The following is an 18,560-nucleotide window of genomic DNA, read 5'->3' on the forward strand; positions in this document are numbered from 1 at the left end:
CACTGCGCCACCGTGTCGTCCGCCCTCAAATATTTATCCAATTCCCTTTTGAAGGCCACTTTTGAACGTGTGTGCTTCTTGTTACCAGACAGTGCATTCCAAATCCTAACCCTCCATTGCACAAAATCTTTTTCCTCGTCTTGCCTCTACTTCTTTTTGCCAAACTGGAATGCGTGGAAGAAGTAAAGATTTAAGTATCATCGGTCTGGATTTCCCAGCCCTCCTGCCAGCCGGGGAGGGGGTCTTTCGGTCCCGCCGAAAGTGACCCCCCCTTCCACGTTGTTGTTCCCAGCCATGGGTCGCCAATGCCATGCAAAGCACCGCCATCATTGGCAGGACTAAAAGATCCTGCTGGCAGACATTGCCGAGTGGCCTCAGCGACCAGAAACATGCTACGGGAGGGATTGAAAAATAATGGCCACTGTGTTCTTTAAATTTTACTTCCTTCTCTTTTATGGTGCTGTGGGCCAGGGTTTAGAGAAGCCCAAAGTGTATCATGGAGTTCACCTGACCCACAACTTTTACTAGATTGTGGTATGAGGAGCACACGGCCCACTCTACAGGTGTGGTACAGCAGAAATGGAAAAGTATTTTTTAAAGAAAAACAATGTTTATTCTATGAACTCAAGTTAACCTTTTTAAAACATACAGTGAACATCTTTGCAACCATCAATTCAAATACAAACCCCAAAGACTACAGCACTAAGTAATCTTTTAAGCTTTCCTTTTAACATCCAAAAGACTTTAAAAAAACTTTTACCAGAAGCACAGCAGGTTAAAGTCACTACTGTTATTAGTTTTAAATCACCAGGATCGATTTGCAGTCTTTAGTTTAGAGAGAGAGATTCGAACACCTTCTGGCTGTGACTGCAGCTCCAACACTGAAAACAAAAATAAAACACACCCTGCAGCCTGCTCAAAAATGAAAGTAAAAAGCTGACAGACAGCCCAGCTCCACCCACCCTCTGACATCACTGCAGTAGAAAACACCCATTTCTTAAAGGTACTCTCACTACAGATATTTATATACACACCCATTTATGAACACTCATTTCTTAAAGATACTCTCACATGACAATGGTGACACTGGCTTCGAAATTCAAGTATCCCATTAACTGCCAGACAGGGAAGAAGTCCTTACTGTTACTCACATATGTAGTGACAGGGTTCACTTGAAATCCATGTTGACCTAATTATTATGGTTCACGTATGCAGCCAGAATATCCCACGCTGCTTATTGGCACCTATTAGATGGGGTGGTGAGGATGGGGCAGGATGGGAATGCAAGTGTGAATTAAAGGCATACTGCATCTCTTAAAGGGGATATTGTCAGAGAAGACGGAAAGCCTCTGAAGAGCGAAGTGACTGCAAAATCTCTAGAATGGGCCCCCGGGGTTGCTTGATGATATTTTTGAATCCCTATTCCAGTCAGTAGGCGGGACTCTTCCCCACCCTGGGATGGGGAGGCTTTTTAAAATTCATTCATGGGATGTGAGTATTAGTGGCTAGGCCAGGATTTATTGCCCCTCCCTATTTGTCCTTGAGAAGGTGGTGGTGTCTGAGAGTCATAGAGTCATACAGTACAGAAGAGGCCCTTCAGCCCTTCTTGAACCACTGCAGCCCATGTAGTACATCCACTTTGCTGTTAGGGAGGATGTTCCAGGATTTTGACCCAGTGACTGAAGGAACGTCAATATAGTTCCAAGTGAATGCCTTGTAGGGGAACCTCCAGGTGGTGGTGTTCCCATGTGTCTGCTGCCCTTGTCCTTCTAGACGGTAGTGGTCATGGGTTTGGAAGCTGCTGCCTGAGGGGACTTGGTGAGGTGGAGGAGCTTTAAGCTCTGTCAGCAATGGGAAGAAATTGCTGAGCATATCAATGCCTGGAGCTTAGCTCCAAGGACATGGCTGCAATGATAGTGACTTTCCAGAGTTGTCAAGGTAATAATTCTACCATTTGCATCAACCTGAATCACACCTGAATTATTTACAGCCCAACAATTTACTATCGACCCCTTCACTCTCCTACAATAACTGCAGAGAACAGAGAAGATTGTGCACACTTGAAGTGGGTGCCTGCACACTCTCCTGCTACTGGAAGTGGACATTCTGGTGAACATGGACCAGGGAAAGCCATGACCATGGTGACTGACAATGCTGAAGGAGATGCCACTTCCACCTTGCAATATACAGTCTGCATGGCACATCGAAGCTGCTTTCACAAATCCACTAACCTATGGGCATTGTTGACTGTGCCAGCATTTGTTGCCCATCCATAACTGCCCAACTGCCCTCTATTTCAGAGGACTTTTGAGAGTCAACCACATTGCTGTGGATCTGGGAGTCACATGTAGGCCAGACCAGGTAAGGAGGGCAGATTTCCTTCCCGAAAGGGCATTAGTGAACCAGATGGGCTTTTAACCCTGCATCTCTTAATCATTAGACTTTCAATTCCAGATTTGTATTGAATTTAAATTTCACCATCTACTCGATTCCGGGTCCCCAGATCTTGCCCTAGGTCTCTGGATTACTAGTCCAGTGCCAATACCACTCTGCCACCACCTACCCTGTGCCTTCACATTACAAGCGAACCCTTATCCCTTTCTTTAATTTCAGGTGCTGATGGTATTGAGGCCTCTGTGCCAGTGCAAGGAGAGAGGGCAGCCTTCCTCAAGTTGCAGGGTCACTTGCTTTGTCCATAGGCAGCACCAGCTCAGAGACTGGCACCATTCAACGGTAGGTTGGTGGAGGGCCCTTCAAACTAGTGAATCACTGGGCACAATTGCACAGCAGCCAGGGCAGGGGGTTTTGGAATGCTACAGCCCACCCAAGGGCAAGACATGCTCGCTCTTCTGAGCCTGAGGGGCCCAGGATGCTGGTGCGCATACACCAGAAAATGCCAGGGCACTGGGCCGCCTGCCAATAAGCCTGCAAACAATAGTTACGAACATGCAGGAGTCAGGATACAAATTTTGTGGAGCGTGTGGGGAGTTCAATCAACATAACTGTGGCTCCTATTGTACAATCGCACAGTCTCCATAAGAGCACACCATGGCTCTGGGGGGCTAGCGTGTCACATAATTTCTGAATTCTGTTCCATCATAGAGTCACAGGAGTCCTGAGGTTCAGTCCCAGGTTGAGGGGCATTGGCACCATGATAGAGGCAGCTGCTTTCCTCTGCCAGGGTGACAGGCTGCTTGGGTAGAACATAGAACATACCGTGCAGAAGGAGACCATTCGGCCCATCGAGTCTGCACCGACCCACTTAAGCCCTCACTTCCAGGGGCTCAGTTCAAGGGCAATTGGGGATGGGCAATAAATGTTGACCATGCCACCGGTGCCCCCAAATCCCAATAAAGAAAAACATTGACGTTTTGAGGGGGCTGCTGCAATATTGGAGTTGTCACCTTGAAGAAAAGTTATGGAACGAGGGTCCCTTCTCCGAGGTGGACTTAAAGAAAAATCCCATGGCCCTCTGGAAAGTGGATCAATAACCAAAGGCTGTAGATTTAAAATGATTGAGAAAAGCTCTTGGGGTTATGGTGGTGGCGGTAGGGGTGGTAGGGGGGAGTGAGAATTTCTTCAACTCAAGAGTTGTTGGGATTTACAATATTCTGTCTGAAAAAAATACGCCATAAATAATTTTTAAAAGGGGTTGGGCGGTCTTTCACGGCTAAGGAACATTTAAAAGATCAGCACAGGTGATGGGCTGAATGGCCTCTTTCTGTGTTATAAATTTCTATAATTTCTATGATACTATAGAAGTAAAAGCAAAGAGGGCCTCTTTTGGTGTCATGTCATTACCTGCTCATTTATCGTGTTGTTCTTTGGGGGAATCTTGCTGAGCTCAAATAAGCCACTGAGCTTTCCTTCACTTCAGTAGTGACCCTATTTCAGAGGCTGCAAAGCAGCCTGGGACATCGCGAGGGCAAGATGGTGAAAAAAGACACAACTTGCAATATGATGCCCGTGTCCATGGGCAGCATTTCTTGGATGAAGGTCACATTATTAAACACCAGGTTTAGAAGAGGAGCTCAAATTACATCAACATGTCAGCCATGTTTCCATACCAGCTACTATAAAGGCCTCTCTGAGTGCGACTGCTAAACTGGTGCCAACTAATGGGCAACGATGGTCCAATTTCATTCATTGGAGCTGAATTCAAAGTAAGTTGATTTTGTGCTATTCTCCTCCCATTCGGAGTAGGCACCCTCAGGATAGACTGATAGAAAATCATGGACTATTCACCTGCACTTTGCTCCCTGAGTGCCTCCCTCCCGCAGGGAATATAAAATCAACGCTCTACCACTGGGACATCCACCTGAGAGGAGACTTCCATTCTATGGGTTACATACTCAGTTTCTAGCAGTGAATAGACAATGTTCCAATCTACTTTTTTGATCCAATCCCACTGACATTTTCAGTGCAATGGAAGCCCTCCTGAATTAAGGCATTATTTGTCGCAAGCCCTCCTGAATTAAGGCGTTATTTGACGCATTGACAGTGGGGTTGGGAATAGCACTGAGTGAGGACAGTATGTGAGGGGCTTTCTAAAGTCTGACTTTGTAAAGTAAGTGAGTGTGGCTATGCAATATACTCTCCATCGAGATTTAGGTGGATGTTTAGATCTCTGTTAATTACACCATTTAATTGAGTGATGTAGGCCTGTATCACATTTGAGCAATTTTCTTTTCGAATAATGGACTGCATAAATAATGGTTGCTGCAAACATAGAATTGTATGTTGAGCAACACGCAGGGTGCATTTTGCGATGCCAAATTTACAGTGCAGCAACTTTTATCTCCAAGTCAAATGTCACTTTCCTCCTCACTCCACATACCCTTAATATTATCCTTCAGCAAGTAAATATCTTATTGCCTTTTCAAATGACTTAGGGACCTTGCTTAATATTAAGTTATGGCAGCAGATTCCACATTTCAGCCACCCTCTTGTACAGAATGTATTTTCCCCCAAATCTTATCCTTGAATTATTTCTTTGGTTATCTTAAATTTGTCATGTTTCATTCGTGTCCCACACAAAAGTGGGATAAATCTTTTGTCCCACTTGATTTAACGGCCTTGTTGCACCTGACTTGGTGTTAAGACGAGGCCGTTGAATCTCATGAGAGGCCTTTCGTGAGATTTTCGATGCTCGAAACGCCTTGCGAGATTTAAAAGAGTCTCACGAGACGTCGCGATCTGGATTTCGCCCTCACTGGGCATGACCCTGATCAGCATATATAAATGACCCACTAGGCTCATTTGAGCATGTGTTCACGAGAATCTCCTAGCGCCCGGGGCCTAATGGCCACACCTGGGAGACCTTGTTAGGGTGCCAATTAGTACTGGATTCCCCAATTGGCACTGCCATGGATTGGGCCATGGGGGGGCCGTACCAAGTGGAAGGGGGGTGAGGAGGTGGTCCCAGGGGCCTCTCCAAGCTTGGGGGTGGCGGGGGAGTGAGAAAACAGAGATGGGGAGAGCTTAAGTGGGGGGGGGGGGGGGGGGGGGAATAATCAGGGAAGCCAGTCAAAATGATGCCCCAGCTGGCTGGAGCCTTTCCTACTGGGCTCGCCAGAAATGACCCGTGCTGCCTCGGCAGCGAGAAACCAGAGGGGCAGCAATATCCTGGGAGGAAAATTGCTACGGCTCTTCAGGGAGGTTTAAACTAATTTGTCAGGGGGCTGGGAAAACGAGCTGTAGTCCAGAAGCCAGTGTTGAGAGTAGTGAGGTACTAAGGAGGATATCAAGGTCGCAGGAGTGTACCGGCAGACAGAAAGGTGGGTTGAAGTGTCTACTTCAATGCAAGGAGCATCCGGAATAAGGTAGGTGTACGTGGAGCATGGATTGGTACTTGGGACTACGATGTTGTGGCCATTACGGACATGGGTAGAAAAGGGACAGGAATGGTTGTTGGAAGTTCCGGGGTATAGATGTTTCAGAAAATGTAGGGAAGGTAATAAAAGGTGGAGGAGTAGCATTGTTAATCAAGGATAGTTTAACGGCTGTAGAAAGGCAGTTCAAAGGGGATCTGCCTACTGTGGTAGTATGGGCCGAAGTTAGAAATAGGAAAGTCACATTGTTAGGAGTTTTCTATAGGCCCCCAAATAGTAATAGAGATGTGGAGGAAGAAATTGCAAAACAGATTATGGATAGGTGTGGAGGTCTCAGGGTAGTTGTCATGGGTGACTTTAACTTTCCAAATATTGATTGGAACCTCTATAGGTTGAACAGTTCGGATGGGGTAGTATTTGTACAGTGTGTGCAGGAGGGTTTCCTGACACAATATGTGGATAGGCCGACAAGAGGGGGGGACCACATTGGATTTGGTACTGGGTAATGAACCGGGCCAAGTGTTAGATTTGTTTGTGGGAGAGCACTTTGGAGAGAGTGACCACAATTCGGTGTCTTTCACTATTGCAATGGAGAGGGATAGGGCCATACGGCAGGGCAAGGTTTATAATTGGGGGTGGGGTAATTATGATGTGATTAGGCAAGAATTAGGGAGCATACGATGGGAGCAGAAACTGTCAGGGAAAGGCACAAATAAAAAGTGGAGCTTGTTCAAGGAACAAATACTGCATGTCCTTGATAGGTATGGCCCTGCCAGGCAGGGAGGAAATGGCCGTGTGAGGGAACCACGGTTCACAAAAGAGGTTGAATGTCTTGTCAAGAGGAAAAAAGAAGACTATGTAAGGATGAGAAAACAAGGTTCAGTTGGGTCAACCCTTGTAACCCTCAAATGTTGAGGGTTACAAGGTAGCAAGGAATGAGCGAAAAAAAGGGCTTAGGAGATATAGGAGGGGGCATGAGAAGTCCTTGGATCAAGGAAAACCCCAAGGCGTTTTACTCTTATGTGAGAAATAAAAGAATGACCAGGGTGAAGGTAGGGCCTGTCAAGGACAGTAGTGGGAACTTGTGCATGGAGTCAGAAGAAACAGGAGAGGCGTTGAATGAATACTTTTCTTCAGTGTTCACCAAGGAGAGGGGCCATGTTTTTGAGGATGAGAGTGTGATACAGGTGGATAGGCTCGAGGAGGTAGATGTTCTGAGGAAGGATGTATTAGCAATTTTGAAACACCTGAGGGTCGGCAAGTCCCCTGGCCCAGATGGGATATATCCAAGGATTCTTTGGGAGGAAGGGATGAGATTGCAGAGCCTTTGGCTTTGATCTTTGGGTCCTCACTGTCCACTGGGATAGTGCCAGAGGACTGGAGAGTGACAAATGTTGTTCCTCTGTTCAAGAAAGGGAATAGGAATGACCCTGGTAATTATAGGCCAGTTAGTCTTACTTCGGTGGTCGGTAAGTTAATGAAAAAGGTCCTGAAAGATAGGATTTATGACCATTTGGAAAGATGCAGCTTAATCTGGGATAGTCAACACGGATTCATGAAGGGTAAGTCTTGCCTCACAACTTTGACTGAATTCTTTGAGGAGGTGACTAAGTGTGGAGATGAAGGTAGAGCAGTTGATGTCGTATACATGGAATTTAGTAAGGTGTTTGATAATGTTCCCATGGTCGGCTCATGAAGAAAGTAAGGAAGTGTGGGATAGAGGGAAATTTGGCCAATTGGATAAATAACTGGCTATCACATAGAAGACAGAGGGTGGTGGTGGATGGAACATTTTCAGACTGGAGACCAGTTACTAGCGGTGTACCAAAGGGATCAGTGCTGGGTGCTCTGCTATTTGTGATTTTTTATCAATGACTTGGAGGAGGGGGCTGAAGGGTGGATCAGTAAATTTGCTGATGACACCAAGATTGGTGGAGTAGTGTATGAGGTGGAGGGCTGTTGTAGGCTGCAAAGAGACATTGATAGGATGCAGAGCTGGGCCGCAAAATGGCAGATGGAGTTTAACCCTGATAAGTGCGAGGTGATTCATTTTGGTAGAAAAAATTTGAATGCGGATTACAGGGTCAACGGCAGGGTTCTGAGGAATGTGGAGATACAGAGAGATCTTGGGGTTCATGTCCACAGATCTCTGAAGGTTGGCACTCAAGTGGATAGAGCCGTGAAGAAGGCTTATAGTGTGTTAGCGTTCATTAACAGGGGGCTTGAGTTTAAGAGCCATGGGGTTATGCTCCAACTATACATGACCCTGGAGAGACCACATTTGGAGTATTGTGTTTAGTTCTGGTCACCTTATTATAGGAAGCACGTGGAAGCATTGGAAAGGCTGCAAAGGAGATTTACCAGGATGCTGCCTGGTTTGCAGGATACGTCTTATGAAGAAAGGTTGAGGGAGCTAGGGTTTTTCTCTTTGGAGCGGAGGAGGATGAGAGGCAAATTAATAGAGGTTTATAAGATGATGAGGGGAATAGATAGAGTGGACATTCAGAGACTATTTCCTCAGGTGGATGTAGCTGTTACAAGGGGGCATAACTATAAGATTCAGGGTGGGAGATATAGGATGGATGTCCGAAGTAGGTTCTTTACTCAGAGAGTGCTTAGGGTGTGGAATGGACTGCCTGCTGTAATAGTGGAGTCAGACACTTTAGGAACTTTCAAGCGGTTATTGGATAGGCACATGGAGCACACCAGAATTACAAGGAGTTGGATAGCTTATCTTGGTTTGGACAATGCTCGGCACAACATCGAGGGCCAAAGGGCCTGTTCTGTGCTGTACTGTTCTATGTTCTATGTTCTAAACTCCCGTGGCCAAAAAAACGGCAAAGTGCAGTCGAATAGCATGCCAAGAAACAGCCCGTTAAACATGCCCAAAACCGGACATCGAGTTTTTCCGTTGAATCGCGCCCTTTATTTACCTCGCTTTACATCTCTTCCTGCAACAAAGATGGGAGGGAAGGCAGGTTATAGGGAGGATTTCAGTAGCTTGCGAAGATTTATTGACGGGCTAAGAAAATTGGCAAGGGGAATTCAATGTGGGAAAATGTGAGACTGTTCATTTTGGAAGAAAGAACGAGACAGTGTATTGTTATTTAAATGGAGAGAGACTGCAGAAAGCTGTAGCACAAAGGGACGTGGGGGTCATTGTTCATGAAACCCAGGAAGTAGGGCAGCACGGTGGGTTCGCCCTGCAGCCCCATGGCACCGAGGTCCCAGGTTCGATCCCAGCTCTGGGTCACTGTCCGTGTGGAGTTTGCACATTCTCACCGTGTTTGTGTGGGTTTCGCCCCACAACCCAAAGGTATGCAGGGTAGGTGGATTGGCCACGCTAAATTGCCCCTTAATTGGAAAAAATGAATTGGGTACACTAAAATAAAATAAAAATTAAACCTAGGAAGTTAGCATATAGTTTCAGAAGGTAATGGGGAAGGCAAATGGAATGCTGGCTTTCGTTTCAAATGGCCTAGAGCAGGGGTGGGCAAACTACGGCCCGCGGGCCGCATGCGGCCCGCCAAAGGTATTTCTGCGGCCCACCAAGTCATTAAAAAAAAAAAAAAAAAAAAAATTTTCTAAAAAAAAAATTTTTTTTTTTTTTAATTTTTTTTTTAAAGGTTAATGGGTGGGGGGGCTGTTGGATTACTTACTGGCATAGGGTGGATACGTTGACTTGAGTAGGGTGATCATTGCTTGGCACAACGTCGAGGGCCAAAGGGCCTGTTCTGTGCTGTACTGTTCTATGTTCTATATGAGGCGCCCAGAATCATAACCGGGTGAAGTAATTATTTTACTTAATATACTATGCGGCCCTTTGTGAATTGTGAATTTCTGAATGCGGCCCTTGCATGGAAAAGTTTGCCCACCCCTGGCCTAGAGTATTAAAGTAAAGAGGAGTTGCTGAAACTGTACAAGGTACTGTGAGGCCACATTTAGAATATGTGGACAGTTTTGGTCCTCTTATTTAAAGAAAGATATGTTACCATTGGAGGCAGGAAGTTTACTCAGATGATCCCGGATATGGAGGGATTGCCATGTGAGGAAAGATTAGAAAGTCGGGTCTGTATTCCTTGGAGTTCAGAAGAATGAGAGGTGATATGATTGAAACACACAAGTTTCTTATGGGGTCAAACAGGGTAAATATTGGGAAGATGTTTCCACTCGTGGGAGAGAGTGTACGACCAGAGGGCATAGTCTCAGAGTAAGGGGTGCTCATTTAAGATGGATTTGAGGAAGAATTTCTTCTCTCAAAGAGTGGTGAATCTTTCGAACTCTTTACCCCAGGAAGCTGTGGAGGCCGTGTCCGTGCACATTTTAAAGGCTGCAATCCTAAGATCTTCTGCTATTTTGTTTGCCTGCGTAAAATAGCAGGCTGGGATCGTTAGGTTTTCAATCGGTGAGGAAATTAAGGTCACAGAGATGTGGCAGAAAAGGGAACTTAGTGAGTGTTAGATCAGCTATTCTTCTGCACTTATATTGAGTCTCAGTAGCCGAAGTAAGCACCGTGCATTAATATACGATTGCAGGCACCGGAAGTGATGTCACAGATCACTAGCGTGGGGAAACTGCCAGTGCGAAGAAGCAGTCTGTAGTGAACACACCTTGTGAATAAAGCTCCATAAGGTTTTGTCTCTCTATGCTTCCTAGTGTCAGTTCTCCACAATGCACAACACAAAAAACTGGCGACGAGGACTTCGAACGGCACTTGTTCGCCACCTTCAAAAGAAAATTAACAAAAGTTGGGAAAGAGGACTTAGAAGAAAAACGCTTGCATGTTCTCTAGACATAGCGGGCAAGTTGGACATGAGTAGCAATCCTCTGTAGAGTAATTATAGAGCAGGGGTGTTTAAGAAAGAGGCTGAAATTTGGGTTGTTGTCTTATTTGAATGGAAAAAGCAAGGTGGCTGCTGAAACATGTTGCAAAGTGTGCACACGGGAAACCTCCTTTAGGAGGAAAATGGTGGGAGCTTTCACCGCCGTGGGACCCTGCAATGAAAATGGGGAGCAATGGGGCTCCTGTACTGAGCATTTTGATTATTTTACGCAGGCAAACAAAATAGCAGAAGGTCTTAGGATTCCCACATTCCTGAGTGTGATGGGGGGAAAATGTTCAGACTCCTCAGAAATGTTGTGAAACCGAAGAAGCCAGGTACTAAAACATATGGACAAATTGTAGAGATCCTGCAAGCACACTATTCCCCAAAGCTTTTGGTAAGTACAGAGTGTTTCAGATTCCGCAATAGACATCAAGAAGAGGGGGGAGTAAATTGCGCAACTTGTGATGGTATTGAATAGATTTGCAGAGTACTGTGAGTTCAGTGATGTGCTGAATGATACAATTCGGGACAGATTGATCTCTGGTCTGCCAAGCAAGGCAATACTGAATCGATTACCAACCAAGAGTAAACTGACTCTGAAAAGTGCTGTTTCGATGGTGCTCACTGCGAAAGAAACTCAGCGACTGAGTTCAAATACTCTGATCCACAAAATGTTGATTGAATCAAAACCGAAGAGTTTCGAAACTCAGACATATCACCAATGCGCAGAGCCAGGGCATTCAGCTGCGCAATGCTGGTGTAAAGCCAAAATATGCAAAAGCTATGGGAATACAGATCGAGGACCATGCCTGCTGGAAGCAAAAGCGAGCTACGAGCAAAAGTAAGAAGAAGGAAGAGCAAATCAAAACAACATGTAAACAGAACAAAGAAGAAGTGCAAAAGGGTCGAGAGAACCGAGGCGACGCGCAATCTGAAGACAATTTGTCACTGAATGTACTTACCATTGGTGGAGTTACAGGTAGGTGCTGGGTCACTCCCCTGCTGGATCCCCAGTAAGGATGGAAGTTGACACTGGGGCAGCAATCTTGCTGGTGCCAGAGACTGTCTATGAAGAGAACCTCAGACACATTCCCTCGAAACCTTCAAGAATAGTATCGAAGATATACACTGAAGTGGTTCCGTTGAAGGGTGCTTTGAGGTAGCTGTGCAACTTCACGGGCAAACAGCTTTACATGTAGTAAAGGGCAGTTATCCAGCATTGATGGGTCAAGCACGATTAGAAAAGATTCGGCTGAAGAAAGCCGAAGTCAACCTGGTGACTAATGAAGAATCAGGCCTGACAAAAACTCTAAATAAGCAGGCTGTTGTGTTTGGTGGAGAAATAGGGAGTATGAATGACATCACAGTTAAATTAAAGATTAAAGAAGGAAGGCAAGAAAAATACTTGGAGGCAAGATCGGTACCCTATGCAATCAGGCCGAATGTGAAGGCTGGCTTGGAATGACTGGTAAAGACTTGAATCTCGGAAGCTATCAGTGTCAGTGAATGAGCTGCACCAGCAAAAAGGATGGATCCATATGTATTTTTGGAGACTTCAAAGTCACCCTTAATCCAGTGTTGTATGCGGAAAAGTAGTCACTCCCCCACCTTGATGGCTTGTTTGCAGATTTGATAGGAGGCCAACACTGTAGTAAAGTCCACCTGAGCCAGGCATACTTACCAATGAATGTAGACCAAAAGACACTGGAACCTCTGACAATTCTGACACATAAAGCTTTGTTTCGGTACCGAAGATTACCGTTTGGTATCACACGAACTCCGACATTGTTTCAAAGAGCAATTGATTAGATTCTGAGTGGACTAAGCAGAGTCCAGTGCTATCTGGATGACATCCTCATCACTGGAAATGACAAAGAGGAACACCTTTGGAATTTGGATGCCACTCTTCAAAGATTGGAAGACTATGGACTGAGAACCCGTAAGGACAAGTGCGAGTTCTTTCAGACTTCGGTTTGGGAGATGTGATCAATGACATGGTCCTTCACAAATCTCCTTCGAAGATCAAGACTATCACAGAGGCATCTGCACCTCAGAACATTACCCAGTTGCGAACCTTCCTAGGCACTGTGGCACAATGGTTGGCTCTGCTGTCTCCCAGGGTCAGCGACCCCGATTCAATTCCGACCTCGGGTGACTGTCTGTGTGGAGTTTGCACATTCTTTCTGTGTCCGCATGGGTTTCCTCCGGGTGCACCGGTTTCCTCCCAAAGTGTAAAGTCTAGGGCAGCATGGTGGCATAGGAGGGCAGCACGGTAGCATAGTGGTTAGCACAGTTGCTTCACAGCACCAGGGTCCCAGGTTCGATTCCCGGCTTGGGTCACTGTTTGTGCGGAGTCTGCATGTTCTCCCCGTGTCTGCGTGGGTTTCCTCCGGCTGCTCCGGTTTCCTCCCACAGTCCAAAGATGTGCAGATTAGGTGGATTGGCCATGCTAAATTGCCCTTAGTGTTCAAAAAGGTTGGGTGAGGTTACTGGGTTACGGGGAGGGTGGAGGTGGGGATACGGGCCTGGGTAGGGTGCTCTTTCCAAGTGCCGGTGCAGACTCGATGAGCTGAATAGCCTCCTTCTGCACTGTAAATTCTATGAAAAACAAATTATCCAAAGATGTGCAGGATAGGTGGATTTTCCATGCTAGATTGCCTTTAAATGTCCATAGGTTAGGTAGGTTACGGGGTTTCAGGGGATTGGGCATAGGTGGGGTGCTCATTCGGAGAGTCGATGTAGGCTCGATGGGCCGAATGGCTCCTTCTGACAAAGAGTCATCTAGACTCGAAACATTAGCTCCCTTTTCTGTCCATAGATGCTGTCAGACCTGCTGAGATGGTCCTGTATTTCCTGATTTGCAGTTTTAATGCACTGTCGGGATTCTATGATTCTATGATTGTTGAACTATTATGGAAAATTTGTTCCAAGTTGCCGACCATTTTAAACCATTGCATAACCTGTTGTGCCAAAACAAGAAGTCAAGTGGTCAAATCAATGCAATAATGGTTTGTGCTAGCCAAAGACGTGTTGCTCAAATCTGAAGTCAATTCGCATTTCGATCCTAATCCATTCCTACAGTTGGCTTATGACGCATCTCCTTATGGTGTTAGAGTGGTGGACTCCCACATCATGCTGTCAGGTGAAGGAAGACCCATTGGGCTGGATTCTCCAGTCGCCGACGCCGAAATCGCGCTTGGCGACAGGCCAGAGAATCCAAATTCCCAACAGAATCGGGGGTGGTGCCACCTCCACGATGCTCCGCCCCCTCTCAAGCGGCATACTCTGCGAGTACGGCGTGCCACGTATCCACGGCCTCAGACCCTTACCTGAGGCCCACCCCCCAATGCTCCGCCCCCGACCGGTTGAGTTCCCGAAGGCAAGGTACACGTTTGGTCTCATCCATTGGGAACTCGGAGTAGCGGTGACGGACTCAGTCAGGGGAGGGCCGATCCGAAGGCAGGAGTGGACATATTCAGGGATGGGGGCACTGTGGGACTGTGGGGGGGGGGGGGGTTGGTCTAGGGTGCGGGAGCCAGTCGAAGGGCGGAACAATTTTGTGGGCCGGGTTCGCGAGCGGCATCCGCCATGAGGCACGGCGCGGCCGCTGTAGGCCGCCGCCTTGCGCATGTGCGGCCATGGACCCGGCATTTCTCCAGAGCTTATCGGCAGCTAGAGCCGGGTGTTCTACGCTAGTTTACTGCTAACCCCCAGCAAAACGGGGAATCATTGGTCATATTATTGCATTAATAATCCTAAAATCTAGACTAATGATCCAGAGATTTGTATTCAAAGATGGTGCCATGGTGGTAATATCGCTAGACTAGTAATCACGAGGTCCAGGCTAATGCTCTGAGGACATGAGTTCTACCTGTCAGCAGGTAGCATTTTAAATTCAATTGATCTGAAATATAAATCTAGGTTCAGTAATGGTGACCATGAAACGATAACCAGTTTTTGTAAAAACCCATCTGATTCACTAATATCCCCCCTTAGGGATGGAAATCTTCCATCCTTACCTGGTCTGGCCTACTTGTGACTCCAGATCCACAGCAATGTGGTTGACACTTAGCTTCCTTCCGAATCAGCCTAACCAGCCACTTGGATGGGTAGCAAATGCTGGCCTTGCCAATGACACCCAAGACCCCTGAAAGTATAAAGAAAAATAACAGCAAGTCGATGTTGTATAATTAATGCAAAAACAATTTGTATTTATATAGTTCAGTTAAATGTAGTAAAATGTCCCAAGGCTTTCACAGGAGCATTATCAAACAAAATTTGACACCGAGCTATCTAATGGGAGGTTAGGAAAGATGACAAATGCTTGGTCAAAGAAATACCACAATTTATCAAAGTGTCAGGATCAGACACCATACTTGCATGTAACTCTCCAGTTACACAGACCAGTTTTCTCACGGAATCTTGAGACTCATTGACACAAAAAAGAGTGGGCATGGTCTACGTTGTCACTCTGATGGGAAACGGCCCCTGAGAGTGGGAACTGGGGCCCCCTTTGCAGCTCCGCAGCCGAACGGCCCCCAGTCCAGTTTAAGGAGGTCTCGGAGGCTCTCCCCTACCAACACCCCACCTCCCCCCTCCCCCACCCACCACGCCAACATTCATCGCCGGCAAACACCACCCTCCCCCCCCCCCCCAAACTCAATCTCCACTCTCCTTCTGCCCCCCACACCGCAACGCAAAAACCGCCCCACCCGCATGGGGTTTCCCACTTGGGTCCACCCCTGACAGTGCCCCCTTGGTGTAGGTTGGAATTACTTGGCATTGTCAACCTGGCAGTGCCAACCTGTGCCTGGGACAGTGCCAGGGCACTGCCCTGGAATGTCCCTCTCAACCCCCCCCCCCCCCCCCCCCCCCCCCGGTGGAATCCCCTTGACTGCCTCACACCTGGCCCAACCTGTTGTAAATCTCAGGTTGGCAAGGGATGAATATTTAGTGAAGGGTTTATCATTTGATGTGGGAGGTGCAATATATGAAATGATAGAAATTTATTACAAAGAGGTGAACCTTGAGCCCTTGTGAACCTGTGATGTGGCCAGCGAGTGGCGTGAAAATCGGGAAAGGTGATATATCTCTCTGGTTGGAATCCCATTTCCCAATTCTCGCAAGATTTTCACACCCGATTTAGTGGGTGGCGATTGGGGGCTCAAGATTTCAGCCACAGATTTCATGGAGTGTCTTAAAGGAGAGATTTAGAGGCATGGGGCCAGGTTTCTCCGATATTGCGGCCAAGCGTTGACGCCGGCTCCAAAGCTGGCGTGACTAGCGCCAGCGTAAATCGACCTCCACGCCCAGTAATTCTACTGTTCTTCGAGGGCTAGAATGGCGCCGGAGTGCTGTGCGCTGCTCCGGCACCGAAAGCCGGCCCTGTACTGCCGGCGCGGGTCCGCGCATGCGCGTGATTGCCGGCCCCTGCACAACATGGCGGAGACCTCAGGGGCCCAGCTCAGAGAAACATAGGCTCCCCCCCCCCCCCACCCTGGAATGAGCTCGCCCGCCGATCGGTAGCCCCCGATCGCAGGCCTGGCCCCTTCCCCTGGAGTCGGTTCCCCCCCCCCCCGCCCCCACACCATGATGACCTTGCAGCCAGAACGCCGAAGTCCTGCCGGGTGGGACCATATGTAAAGCATGCCGGTGGGACTTGGCGGAACTTGGCGGGCACCCAGCGCCACGTCATCGCACAGGCGCGATTGGGGCCGATTCTCTGGTCGCCGGAGAAACGGTGGCGCGGCATCGGGGCGGCGTGGCGGGATTTCCGCGGCCCTCCCAGTGATTCTCCGACCCAGCGCAGGCCCAGAGAATCCCGGCCATAATTTCAAAGCTTCGCAGCTTGGCAGTTGAAGGCACAGACACCAATGATGGAGTGATTAAAATCACCAGTGCTCCAGAGATCAGGATTGGAGGTGCACAGATACCTTAGTCAGATGAAGAACTTTATTGGAGAGGAAGCGATACAAAGTCAATCTGGCAAATGTTAAGGATGAAACAATAGAAGAATGATTCATAGTTTTCCAGTATAAACAGATATCAATTGCTTTATAACAGAAGTTTTATCTCTTCATTTCTGGAATTAATATTGTGATTTATTTGCAATTGTTGATTTTCTAGTAACTTGTTTCCAGTGAGTAAGGCTACACACTAATATGTAAATCATCCCTACATAGAAGTCCACTAAGTTCATGTTCACATTTAGTCTATCCTACCATAATAAGCATATTTGCAAGTGATGTAAAAGCATCAAATATATCTCACACGAGGAAGCTACTGAGTGTTGTCCAGTGTTTGCTGGTTGACAACTTCAAAAATCCAGTTCCCCTGTGTCACTGAGTTTTCTATCTCAGTACTGCTGTTGTAGAGAGGAGCCTGGGGATGATAGGCATCTTGCAAGAGGGTCCCACAGGGAGTGCCACTGAAGAGCTCTGTCAACAGCAACACAGGTTGAGGCTTGAGAGTAAGAAACACTTTGGTCGGGATTCTCCCAGCCCCACGCTGGACCGGAGAATCCCCGCGAACGGGCCACGCCGCCGCAACGGCGGCACACGATTCTCTGCAGTGAGGAGAATCAGTGCCATTGGCGTTGGCGTCGTTGGCGTGGCGCCCGTCGCCGGCCGCTCTTCGCATCCGGCCCGCCGATTCCTCAGCCCGGATGGGCCGAGCGGCCGTAGGAAAGGAGCCGAGTCTCACCGGCGCCGTTCTAACCTGCTCTGGACCAGCGGGACCTCGGCGTATAAGGGTCGGGTGGTGGCCTGTGGGGGGGAGGGGGATTCCGACCCCGGGGGGAGGGGGGGGTGGAGGGGGGGTGGGGGGGAGGGCCTCCGATGTGCCGTGGCCCGTGATTGGGACCCACCTGTTGGTGGGCCAGCCTCTCTGGCTGGGGGCCTCCTTTCCTATGCGCTGGCCCCTGTAGCCCTGTGCCATGTTGCATCGGGGCCAGGGGCGTTGAAGGAGGCCACTGCGCATGCGTGCATTGGCGCCAACCAACTGCGCATGCACAGATCCCGCGGTATGGGGCCAGAATTAGACGTCGGAGCGGCCCGTTCACGCCGTCGTAAAATGCGACGGCATTTACAACAGCGTCGACACTCTGCCGCGGGATTGGAGAATCCCGCCCTTTGTTCATTTGGCAACAAATGGTTTATGATCTTACCTATCACTCGTCAAATGAGGGAACCAAATCTCAACAGATGGGGTGGATTTAATGAAGCTGACCAGTACTGGGTTGGGCCAACGTAATCATGAGGGAAGCCACAAAGGCACGGTTGCACAGTAGCTATCACTGCTGCCTCACAGCACTAGGGACCCAGGTTCAATTGTGGCCTTTGGTCACTGTCAGTGTGGAGTTTGCACATTCTCCCCATGTCTGCGTGGGTTTCATCCGATTGCTCCGGTTTCCTCCGACAGTCCAAAGGTGAATGGGTTAGGTGGATTGACCACGCTAAATTATCCCTTAGTGTCGAGGGATGTGCATGTTAGGTTATGGGATCACAGCGGTAAGGCAGGGTGGATGGGGGTGTAGACATGGCTGGAGTGCTCACTTGAAGGGCCAGTGAAGACTCAATGGGCCGACTCTTCTGCGCTGATGGGATTCTATGATTCTATCCCATTCCCACTAGTGGGAAAACTGACTCCTGTTTTGCCAGGGCTGATGCGGGAAACCCGTCCGCTGGTTAATTAGTCTCGTTAGTGAGCCACTGGAAACAGTTTTGTGCTGCATATTCCTTTCAGAAGTGCTCAACACTATTATTTGTTTTTCCTTCAGGAATGCAGTGGATGGAAACAAGAAAATGTTTGCAATATATGACACAAGGTGAGTACATTTACTTGAATTTAACTGTGGGTGCTGCATGCAGTCTTTATATTTTCCAATAGGGTGATGCCTTCTGGT

The 18,560-nt window shown here is 47.8% G+C and overlaps 1 protein-coding gene across 2 annotated transcripts in view; it reads left to right on the forward strand.

The window, feature by feature from the left end:
- The window catches only part of gabrb3 (gamma-aminobutyric acid type A receptor subunit beta3), a 628,623-nt gene that overhangs the window by 116,148 nt on the left and 493,915 nt on the right, over positions 1 to 18,560 (forward strand). For both annotated transcript variants that reach the window (XM_038817632.1, XM_038817635.1), the window contains exon 2: positions 18,435 to 18,482. In XM_038817632.1, coding sequence (XP_038673560.1) covers positions 18,435 to 18,482 — 48 coding nt within the window. The remainder of the gene's footprint in view (positions 1 to 18,434; positions 18,483 to 18,560) is intronic.

Source organism: Scyliorhinus canicula, chromosome 14 (assembly GCF_902713615.1).
Source record: "Scyliorhinus canicula chromosome 14, sScyCan1.1, whole genome shotgun sequence".
NCBI lineage: Eukaryota > Metazoa > Chordata > Chondrichthyes > Carcharhiniformes > Scyliorhinidae > Scyliorhinus > Scyliorhinus canicula.